Source organism: Ananas comosus, linkage group 9 (genome assembly GCF_001540865.1).
Source record: "Ananas comosus cultivar F153 linkage group 9, ASM154086v1, whole genome shotgun sequence".
Taxonomy (NCBI): Eukaryota; Viridiplantae; Streptophyta; class Magnoliopsida; order Poales; family Bromeliaceae; genus Ananas; species Ananas comosus.
This window is the reverse complement of record NC_033629.1, coordinates 2,382,672-2,394,289: the sequence shown is the minus strand read 5'-3', so window position 1 is coordinate 2,394,289 and position 11,618 is coordinate 2,382,672. Positions and strand designations below refer to the sequence as shown.

At 39.7% G+C, this 11,618-nt stretch overlaps 1 protein-coding gene across 3 annotated transcripts; it reads right to left on the bottom strand.

Moving 5' to 3' along the window:
* Window positions 4,897-11,434, bottom strand: LOC109715853 (replication factor C subunit 5). Of its 3 annotated transcripts, none has more exons than XR_002217765.1 (12): window positions 11,185-11,432; window positions 10,963-11,073; window positions 10,799-10,831; window positions 9,562-9,730; window positions 8,499-8,680; window positions 7,253-7,389; window positions 7,066-7,164; window positions 6,569-6,638; window positions 6,399-6,473; window positions 5,924-5,969; window positions 5,461-5,572; window positions 4,897-5,246 (listed from the first exon to the last, which is right to left on the bottom strand). XR_002217765.1 is itself a non-coding variant. In XM_020241064.1 (11 exons), the coding sequence occupies exons 1-11, from the start codon at window positions 11,266-11,268 to the stop codon at window positions 5,514-5,516; spliced, it is 1,065 nt and encodes a 354-aa protein (XP_020096653.1). In that variant the 5' UTR covers window positions 11,269-11,431; the 3' UTR covers window positions 5,283-5,513. The 3 variants fall into 3 exon arrangements, 1 of the variants encoding a protein (XP_020096653.1); XR_002217766.1 differs by lacking the exon at window positions 4,897-5,246 and adding an exon at window positions 6,091-6,216 and having other exon boundaries at window positions 5,283-5,572; window positions 11,185-11,434; XM_020241064.1 differs by lacking the exon at window positions 4,897-5,246 and having other exon boundaries at window positions 5,283-5,572; window positions 11,185-11,431.

The following is an 11,618-nucleotide window of genomic DNA, read 5'->3' as shown; positions in this document are numbered from 1 at the left end:
CGCCCTTACTCGCCTCCGGCCTCGTCGTGATTTTTTTTTTCCCTCTTCAACCCTTCTCCACCTTCTCCGACGACGACGCATCTCTCGCCCTTTTCATCCTCTCCTTCTCCCTTCTCCGCTGCCTCTGACGATGACAAATTTTCGTTGACGCCGCGAAGGTCGCTGCGGCACGCAGCCTCAGAAATGTAAACTGCATCCTTTAAGATGAAAGTTACTTTTTAAACGAAAATTATACTCTTTGAGAGATATTTACATTATTTCTTCTTTTCTTGCACTCTTTGAGATATAAACTGTATCATTTAAGATGAAAATTATACTCTTTAAACGAAAGTTGTACTCTTTGAGAGATATTTACACTGTTTCTCCTCTTGTTACACTGTTTGAGAAATTTTTATACTGTTTCTCTTCTTGTTGCATCCTTTAAGATGAGAAATAGTGTAACAAAAAAAAAACAGTACAACAAGAGGAAAAAGAGTGCAACAATAGAAAGTGTGCAGTTTATATCTCAAAAAGTGCAAGAAGAGAAAAAAGTGTAAATATCTTTTAAAGAGTATAACTTTCGTTTAAAGAATGTAACTTTCATCTTAAAGAATACAGTTTATATTTTAAAGAGTGCAATTAGAGAAAAAAAGTGTAAATATCTTTTAACGAGTGCAATTTTTATTTAAAAAGTGTAATTTTCATCTTAAAGGGTGCAGTTACATCTTAAGTAGTGCAATTATGTCCATAATAGTACAACGTTCTTTCAAAACAATATAATTTCATTTTAACGGTACAATTTCATCTTTATCTTTCTTTTTCTATAATTTTGTCTTTATTTTTTTCTTGCTTCTTCTACAATTTTTTTTTGGTCACCTCTCTCTGCCAACGGCCACGGCACCGACGATAACGCCAACTAAGGATCCCCCGCTCCGAGGCTGCGACGCTGCAGCGACCTCCGTGGCGTCGACGTCGGCGAAAATGCGTCGTTGTTGGAGGTAGGAGAGGGAGAGGGAGAAGAAGAGGACGAGAATGGCGGGGAAGGGTAAGAGAGGCGTCGTCATCGGAGACGGTGGAGGAGGGTCGGAGAGGAAAAAAAAATGAAAGATATGAATCCCAAAGATCTAAAAGGTAAATAACACCTAGAGGGGGGTGAATAGGTGTAAACGGCAAAATCAAAACTCCCGATGTGAATTTAAAGTAAAAGCGGAAATCAAAAACAACACACCGAAATTTAACATGAAAAAATTCCAATTTGAAGAAAAAACCCAGGGGACCGATCACGCGAAAAATCCACTATAGAAACAATTGAGTACAAGTGATTTACTGAAAATACATGACTCAATTTACCGAATCTTCGATGTAGATTATCTTCGCCGGTCCTCGATCGATAGAACTCCTTCAACCGATCACGCTGCAAGCCCTCGCAGCAAACACGCCTCGAATCCACGAAGAGCCCACCGAATCCACGGCCTTCACGCGAAGTCCACGCACCAATCCTCCATCCGGAGCTCGTAGAGAAGATAATTTGTGGTGATTGAAATTTAAAAAACCATAAACTATGAAGAAGTCCCTTTTAGTCAATCATCAACTTAATTTTCAAAGGAACATTCAAATTATAAACCTAAGAATCAAGTCCTTGATCAACAATTCGAAACTTGCTTTAAGAATAGAACCATAAAGTTCAAAAACAAGTTTCTAGGATTTCAAAAAGGTCTAAACTCCAAAGCCTTAGTCATAATGTAACCCTCATAGCTTATTTATAGATTTAGAAGACTTAGAAGTAGACTAGAATTGTAAAAAGTCATTTTTGGAAACAATTACGGTTTTAGGGTCCGATCCTCCCGAGGGGTTCGATCTCTCAGGGTCCTGTCCTTCAAGCCAGGAACTGGTCCCTCGTTGCGTAGAAGAAAACACATGCTACGGGAACCGATCTCTCATCTCAGGGACCGGTCTCTCATCTTAGGGACCGATCTCTCATTGCGTAGCTGAAAAAACCCTACTACTGGGATCGGTCTTCATTCCAAAGATCGGTCTTTCTCTGCGTAACCAAAAAGCTTTGCGTACGGGAACTGATCCTCAATTCAGGGTCCGGTCCCTCGTTACCACAGACCGGTTGCATCGTTTCTTTACGCATAAAGGACCTACAGGGTCCGATCCCTCTGATCAGGGATCGGTCCCTGAACCCTGATAAATTCAGATCAGTTGTTTCAAAACGCAATAATACAATCTAAGTCTTCTATATACATTTTGAACATCTAGAGTGACCACAAATGATCCATCTTTCATACCTGAGGTGCCGAGTTTCCCGAATGAGTCTTTGATCTCCAAATTGAATCTTCTCGCCAAAACTTCGTTTTTAACTCTAAAAGACTCCATTCGGCTTCACGAAATTCGTCAACTTAGAAAATTCTTAACAAAAAAAAAGAGTCGCAGCGCAGCCTCGACAGGGTCGAAGGCGGGGGGTGCGCGAGTGAGTGCGAAAGCATGAGAGTGAGATGTGAGGCGGGCCGTTTCCGTTTCGTCTTTGCTTCCGCAGCCTTCTTCGGTGAGAGAAAAAAAAATGAACGAGAGGAAAAAAAAAAAAAAGAGAAAGAGGAAAGAGAAAAAGTAATAAAAATATTTTGATCAGTTTGCTGAAAATTCGGATCGAATCTGCAAAATCAAAAAATACGACCCAGTTTTACAAAAGCTCAAAATTTATAAATTTTTTATGCAAATTGACCTTTGCACATCCGGTTTAGAATTCCGAAAACCTGACCAAATTATTCTTATTCCTGTCCTCTCTTTCATCTCTCTCATCTCTGTTGTGAGGCTGTTGTTGCCAATACACTATTGTTGCCCCGTTCCTCTCCCTCCTCTAGTGTTGTCGACACAAATCTGGAACGCAGACGCCAGAGTTCCCTCATGAAAATAGGGCGAAGGCCAAAGCGGAAGCCGAAGCATGCCCCTATGTGGAACTTGGAGACGAAGGTGGCGATAGGGATGAAAGCAAGATTTTAAGTGCCCGTCGGCACAGGTCGTATCCACTGTGTCGTACCGTGCCAACAAGATACCGGCACGATACAAACTCCGTACCGATGACACAGCTCAGAACCCTATATTTTTTTAAATTAGTAAATAATTTTCTCAATAAAGTTCAAAAGATGTGACAAAAAGACATAATAAATAGTTAGAATAGTTTGTTGCTAAAGAAAATAAATATTTCATGCTATTATGTGTCGGCACATTAAAATTTTTTTGACCGGTACGCATCGGCACGCAATGTGCCGTACCGTGCCGGCACGACCCTGTACCAGGCACTTAAATCCTTGTCTGAAAGAGTAAACTCTAATGGAGTGGATCATGACAGGAAAAAGATTGAAGGTGTGGCAGCATGGTGGGTTAGATAGAAGAAGAGAGCCTTTAGAAGACAGATAGGGATGTAAAACGGGCCGGGCGGCACGTGGGCCGCTCGGCCCAGCATGGTCTCCGGCCGGGCTACAGCACGGCACGAGTACTGTAGCACCAGTGCCGGGCCAGCCCGAGACTCCAGGCCGTGCTGGGCCAGTCCTCTGTGGCTCGACGGCCCGGCACGGCACGACCCGAAGCCGACCTTGGCCGTGTCGGACCGAGGAGAGGCGGGCGGCCCGGCACGATGGGCCGTGCTAGCCGGGCCAGCACGGCCCGAAGGAGCCCTCCTCCCCAGGTCGCCTTCTCCCAAGGTCCGACCTTGGGAGGAGACGCGCCCATGCCTCCCATGGCGCACGTGCCCACAGCCCCGATGCCGGCCCCCGAGGCCCCCGCGGTCCCTATTCCAACACCTAAGGCCCTGGCCTTGGCCCCCGTCCCCGCCCTGAAATCCAAGGCCGCCACCCTATCTCCCTCCACCTCCGCGACCTCCTCCATCGCGGCACCCCCTACCTCCTCCCCTGCCNGGGCCTTGGGGTCTGAGCTTCCGGGGAGGAGGGCTAGCTCTCCTCCCGAGGTGTGGGAGGAGTGGCTTTAGTCCAATGGATCAAAAAATTCGATCTCATTTTCTTTCTTTTTTCAAAAGATTAATACAAATTTGTATATTTTTTTAAAATTAAATATTTACTATAATATAATTATTTTTATAAATTTTTAATAATTTAATCAAAAAATTAATTTAAATTTTATATTTTTAAATTTTACACTAATTTTTTTTTTAAAAAAAATTAAAAATAATACTTTTAGAGTGCGGCCCGAAGCACGGCCCGACCCGGCACGGCCAGTGCCTTCCGAGCCAAAGGGCCGTGCCGGGCTGGAGGGTAGGTAGCTCGGGCCCGGCCTGGTCCGGCACGAAATTAAATCCGAGCCGGGCCAGGCTGACTACTAGCCCGTTTCGGCCCAAATAATGTGGGCCGTGCCGCCCGGCACGGCCCACATTATACCCCTACACACACCTTTATACTTAGTCGGGAGAGTACGGGGCTGCATTGCTCATATCTGTTAACGGTCTCCCTTTGGCTGTTCGGTCTCCCTTCGGCTGTTTCCACTTGAGACTTACATACTAACAATAATAAGAATAAAATCAAGACATCCTGCTACATTTTAAGTACGTCTTCCTGGCTACTATCATTCAAATTCCGACCATATATGGTTATCTTACCGAACTGTAAATTAATGATCCGAAATTAATTTTCATTTTTTAAGATAAAATTTAAGTTTCTCCAATTCGTTATAACTAAGACCCTCAACGATTAGAACTATCACATTTTTCTAATTTATATTTACAAAAAAGCTCCCGCCTAAGTTGGATATAAATTTATACTATATAATTGAAATTCAAATTTAAATTATGGATTCAGAGAAAAGTTTACATATAATCGTCCCAACAGATGAAAAAAATTACACACATATCATTAATTAATTGCAGGTACAAAAATATATCACAACTAATTTAAGATTTAGAACTGCTAATTTAATGGTTTGAACTTGCGTATCTTATAAGATATTTTTTGTTCTTACCGAAATGGCACTTACTAACTACAGGGCAGAGGCATTTAGCAAGTGAAAATTTATAGATCTTGTAACCACGGGATAAAGCTAATTCTTTTGTACTAAAAGCAAATGCACAAACATCAGACTACGGCTTTTCACTATAGCTAAAGTCATCGAATGGGAACTCCAATGAAAAACCCTCCATGCTTATTTCAAATAAAGTACTTACGTAGAAGCACCAGCCAAGCCAAATAGGCAGAGTCTTGCCAAGGTCATCCGTTATCAGCTGACTGATGGGTCTGCTATAATTGGTTAAGACTTTGCTATGAAAATTAAAAAAAAAAAAAAACACAAAAAGATAGATTATACTCATCGCTAATTCTCATAAAATTAAGAGAATCCGAAAACATAGGGATCCAATACATAGAACATCACCTGGCCTTTCCACTTAAGGAATCAAAACAAAAGAGATGATAATTGTGCGATTAGCCAACAAAAGCATGATCAGGTAATATGCATGGCGATGAATTGCGATACCTTGAAGGGTTCAAGCTGTTTCAATTGGGAATGGCGACCTGATATGAGTTCATTTAACCAAACGACGCAATCAGGAACTCCTTGTAGATGCTCATGAACTTGGCCACAAATGCTGTATCACGGTTCGTTGTCAGAGAGGATGTTAGAAAGTTCAAACGACAGCACGGACAACATAGTATACTATAACATAGTCGTTCGACAGTGAAGTTGCTGGAGAATGTAAAGCTAGCTGACAAAAAGCGCCATTAAACACTACATATGTGCTTATATGGATCCGTACTTGACAAATGAACTTTCCAGCTGGGACTCGTCATGATAATTCCAAGACGAAAACAGAAATAGGGCAATTGATATACTCACTCATTTCACAATTTTCACAAATCAATGGCTATCATGAGATGCAACTAGCATCAAAAGATGCATACAAGAAAAATTACATAAGGCAGAAAAGGAAATCAAGTACCTTCTAAGTGAAATATCGGCTTCGACCCAAGACGCATCTTGTGTTCCTGAAATAAATTACATATATCACAAAATCTTGAAAAAGGCCTCTTACATGCTGCAAGTCCAACTAAATAGCTAAGAAAGAATTATTTTAACAATACGAAATGTGATGAGTTCAAAGATCACCAAGCAGATGGAACAAATCATGGCACTTGAGTTTAGTCCAAGCACAACAATGAAGCCTCAGGCCTCGCATGAAAATGTCTTTAAACTTGATGATTGAACCATATCCTTTATATAGAAGAGCAATAACTATGGAAACAAATAAAGCAAGCAAGCTTATCTCACACCAGCAAAAATGAGCTTATATGGCATTAAAGTCAAAGAAGAACGAATATTCTGTAGTAGTTAGGCATAGTGGAGGCTGTTGAATCAACAATTAACAGTACTCTAAATTTAACCTCACAATGATTATTAAGTTTTCATCGACTTACATAGTGTGCAGCCCAATGACAGACCTCATGTTTCAATTCAGAGTCCAACTTCCTTAATAACTCTGACAACAACTTCTGCAAATATAGATGACTAAGTGAACTTGCAAGAGAATGTACTGGAACAAAGAAAAAACAACAAAAGTGTAGAAAGTGTAGCATCATCCTTTCACCTTCAAGATAATTTCAGGAGGAATGCAATTTACAAGCAGCTCATATAATTTTCCACGGACTGAAAATAGCCTGTGAACATGTTAAATGGAAGTTAAATATTCAAATTTTAGCTTTGGTAAGGCACTCAACGAAGCAGAGAACATAGTGAAAAATATCATCCAATCATGCAGCTGATAAGGAAGTTTCAAATAATTACTTTATAAATGAGATAAAGAGACAATTACACACACTTAGTGACCCAACCACCCATCCACCATCCACACGCACAAATATATAACAAAAGCAGATTTTTCTAAAGCAGAAAAATATGAAATTTTCAATCAATTTTACCACAATATAAATAAACCATGGTTGTAGAACCCATCTGAGTTATTATTCTTTTGGATCCTTCTCATAGCAGCTCAAGGTGCTTGTGCGTACTAATTCTGAGAACCCCACTATGTCCATGTCTATTGTAGCTAGGAAAAGAGTAATAATAGAAGGACAAAACTGATACCTTTTAGGGCTCTGCTCCTTCATGATATCACCTGCAATCTCTGAGACGTACTGCTCCCAATCAAGGGGTGGCACCGCTTGATTTGCAGCGAATGGATATCTAGAACAGAAAATAAATCATGGCAAAATTAACAAGATAACATCGGCCAGAGTTGTGATTCCCAAAACTGCAATGGCAGAAAGCTTACTGCTGCACTCGGCAGGTCTCAAAAAATAATACTGCTCTTCTCAAATTACGGTTTGATTGTGCTGCTATGCGAGCTGCAAATCCAGCTGGAAGAGTAAGGTTCTCCTTCTTTCCAATGAACTCCAGAACTTTAACAATCTGCACAATTAAATATGCAGAAGGCTTAAAAAGAATGTAAATGTGAGTTTGAGCAGTGTAATACATAAGGAGCAGCTTTGCATTGCTTATGTTTTTAGTTTTTTGGTTTCACTCAAATTCAATGCAATTGAAGGCCTTAATGGATGGACTTCCTATATCAGGTACCGTTGGTTAGTTGACAAAATCATACTTTCAGAAAAAAAAAAAAAAAAGTGAAAGAAAGGTAACCAAAAAAGTGGCAAAATCTTTTCTTTTTTGGTGGTCAAATGAAATCCACAAAATATAGAGTTAGTGAACAATCCACAATAGCAAAATTGCGAACGTCATCCTCAGGTACCTTGAATTGCATAGAACTTAAGTAATACAAGAACAATAAAATGTAAGCAGGAACAATAAAATGTAAGCAGTGACAAATGGGTCGTAAGGTTTGAAAATTAGCTATAGGTCCATTTCTTCCAGCTAATTCATCTAACAGCATTGTGCAATGCTTAGAAGGGCTTCTTCACCCGATAACCATAAAGAATTCGTTAAACATCAAACCTCTTAAAATTTCTTCAGGAAAAAAAAAGGAAAACAAACTCTTTAGGTTTAAACCAGCACATACATAACACGCTAAAAAAACCATGAGTGGCAGTGTTACATTCAACCTTTCCCTGTTAGGATTAGGGTTTGCTTTTAATCTACCCGGCAGCACGAAGTTATATCTTAATTCATCTCCGGCTGTAACTTTTATTTCTTAATGAAGATCATAGAAATAGTAGTGATGCCAAAGATTCTTGCAGCAAATGTTTGTTAAATCTCTTGTGAACTTCTTAAATAACAGTTTAATGACTACAACAAAAACCAGTATACCCATCAATCACATCCAGTAGAGCTGCTACTAAGGACAATTCAAGTTTACAATCTGAGAAATCTCTTTTGGAATTAGAAATACAAGCTATCAACTTAACATGCTCTCCCATGATAGAAAGCCAAAACTTATAAACAGATACGCATGGCAAAATTTTTATTTCATTCCAGATGAAACAATGAAATAAAAAACCATTTTTTATGCCATAGTAGATGAGTGAATAAGAATTTGATGAGTCAACAAAAATACCATTACCAACCTCTTCTTCAGTGGGTGCATTGACTCGCACGTTTAAACAACGGGACCGAACAGCTTCAGTAACTTTGGAAGAGCTATTGCAGCACAAGATTAACCTGCAGGATGCACTATATTTCTCCATCGTTCTCCGGAGCGAATGCTGAGCTTCTCTTGATAGCTTGTCAACTTCATTGAGTACTAAAACTGCAATAGAACGAGATTCATTTAAATCCATGGCATTTACTAATTTCTTATTAAGACTTTAATAGCATTAGGCTTTTCCTAAGACGTGAAAACATAATGAACAACAAAAAAGACGTGAAAAGCAAAATACCAACATCAGCATAACTTTTTATAGAGAAGCTGCAATTGTGTATGAAACGGAGGTAGTCCTATGTTTGAAAATTGCATGCAATGCCTAAGCCTGACTCTGAACCCAGGCGATACATAGTATAAATAGGATAAAAACATGTCAATAGGCAAAAAAAGCCAAACCAGAATGGCATGCCAGCTCGTCCAAGAGAAAAGATACATTACTCGCCACATTGGAGTAATATCAGACCATGTTCAACTTACCTCCATTCTAGAGTGAGATTGGATGCTCTATAACCAACCAAGGTAAATATCTTTTAATACTAATGCCAAAGAGGATTTCAAAGAAAACTAAACGCTACAATGACAACTGATGGAATTCAAAGCATTCCATCCACTTTGATCAATCAGAATTCTTGGACTTGTCCTAAAAGTTGCCTGATCAAGTGAGTGGCTGTGAAAGTTTGAGTATGGAGTGACTTGAAGAACATAAAACAGTGAGTTCCCTGCAAGGATTGCCTACCAGTTTAGGAAGAATTTGTGAACATTAGTTAGTCTCACTCATCATCTTATGCTTCTGGATGACACTTTGTATCACAGCAAAAGCTTGACGCACCCATATGAATGCAATCAATTTTGTTCTCTGATGGATAAACTTCATTACAGCAATGAAATACTGCTGTTGTGGAAAACTCTGGACAGCAGGCTAGGCGAGGTTAAAAGGAAAAGGCAAATGAGCACCATTTTCAACATAAGGAAAAGAAAGAATCTACCTTTAAATCCCTTCTTGCCCTTGGTGTCTATTGGCCTGTTCTTAGCCATCTCCTTAATGATTTCTTGAACAACATACCTATCCTGGAAGCCTGCATCGCTGGGATTCATCTCTACATGGTGTGTACTCGATAACATTTTCAATTCTAGCTCAAGCGTCCTGCTACCAGCCTGTATGAAAAAATCTAATGATCATATCCATCTTCGCTATCAAAAGTTTTCTAGCTTAGTGATGAAACAGAAATACGAACATCCCAGAGAAATTCCACTCTAGAAAGCAAAAGGCTTTATAATGAGTTAATATGCCAATTCAGAAATTAGCATCTTAAAGGCACCACAAAAGGCAAAGAAAGGACTAGAGTAAAGCTCATTTTGATACCCAAAGTTTAATTACATATCATTGCTTATCTAATGACTTCTCATATATTCATCAAATTAATCGCTAAATTAGATTGAGTTTGACAATAAACTTGAAGTCGTGACATAAAAAAATGAATAAGTAGCAACTGGAACTAAGAGACCTAAAGAGAGGAAGACTTCAAAAACTTCTAGTTCTGACAAAGCGGCAGACGCGCGGAACCTGCCCTGCTTGATGATGGCATAGTAACCATTACAGTCAGGTAATTCATATAGAATTGAAGAGAGGAAGATAACTTTGTAGAAGGACCTCAGTTGGCCATACTTTGACTAGTCTCAATGCACTGTTTTTTGAATCTTCATAGGGAGTTTGCATTCACCCTAAAATAGGTTACCCCAAGATCAACCTGATAGGTATGAATCCGGGAATATATTTAACACCCTTTGCATGATCGACATGAAATGCATGTAAAATTGAAGGTAAGAGATGAGATTTATCCCATTAGAATATGCTAGAATTTGGCCCATTAAATGTTGAAGGTGGGGATTGAAACACAAAATCACAAGATGACGAGCGCTTAAGATAGGTTCTAGCCTGAAAGATCAATCTGATAGGAAACAACCCAAAAATGTATTGAATGAAATCCAGCTGACGGCTTAGAAGGTGGTGGAAATTCAACGTTGATTTATCCAGTTGGAAAAGGCCAATTTTGCAGCCTCAGGCTTTTTTTTGCAAAACCAAACTTTTCTCTGTATAATTATCACATTTAACTCCTCTCTCATACTCAGCTATGTTAATATGATCTAAAACCCCCAAAAAAGGATAAAGCATGAAGCAGGAATGAAAATTTCATCAAGAAGAAAATAAAAAAAGCAACTCACATCAATTTTCCACATCTTGTTCTCCAACTTCACCTGCAAAGATGAAACAAAGTGCTCCAAGAATTAGAAAATAGGCAAAAAGGCGTCAACAGATAAACCCTAATACCTAAATTCAAACAAGATAAACCCTAATACTAGAAAGGCGATCCCATCAAAACACCGACCTTTTCGGCACCGGCGCCGAACATTTGCCTGATCAAGGCCAAGATTAGGGTTTTCTTGCCAGAACCGGAGGGCCCATAGAAGAGGAGGTGAGGGCAATCCTGCTCCGAAACCTAACAAGAGAATCGAACAGAGATGGTAAGCGAATCCAACAAAGGGTAATGTGGAAGATCAGAAAGGGATCAAGGAACCCTAGAATAGGGGGGAGATCGAAGGGAGCGCACCAGCTTCTTGAGGTTCCTGGCGATGTCCTCGTGCACTGTGATCTTCTCTAGGGTTTTGGGGCGGTACTTGTCGACCCACAACATCTTCGGCGACGCAGAGAGAGAGAGAGAGAGAGAGAGAGAGAAGGGTTTTGGGAGAGGAGAGGGGTGTGAGAAAAGAAGAAGCGAGGGAAGTGGCGGGAAGGATTGGTCGGTGTATTGTAAGGAAAGTGTAGAGAGAGAGAGAGAGAGGAGAATATCAGAATATGCTAAGATTTGAGGTGAAATTGTAGGGACAACCCCTGAACTACAGGTTATTTGAAATATGTTTCTAAATTTATTTATTTTTTCAAAATTTATTTTTTCTTCAAAATTAAGACATGCTACTTCGGCGTTATTGATTAACTTTTTTTTATCACTAATTTTATATAATTTAATATACTAAAGAAAGAGTT

Bases quoted from the DNA above. Each gene is read 5' to 3' on its own strand.
- LOC109715853 (XM_020241064.1), bottom strand. From the start codon at position 11,268: ATGTTGTGGGTCGACAAGTACCGCCCCAAAACCCTAGAGAAGATCACA. The intron at 10,832-10,962 runs GTCGGTGTTTTG...TCATCTTTGCAG, and splicing joins TCGGCGCCGGTGCCGAAAAG to GTGAAGTTGGAGAACAAGAT. The intron at 8,681-9,561 runs GTAGATTCTTTC...GTTCTATTGCAG, and splicing joins GGGCAAGAAGGGATTTAAAG to TTTTAGTACTCAATGAAGTT.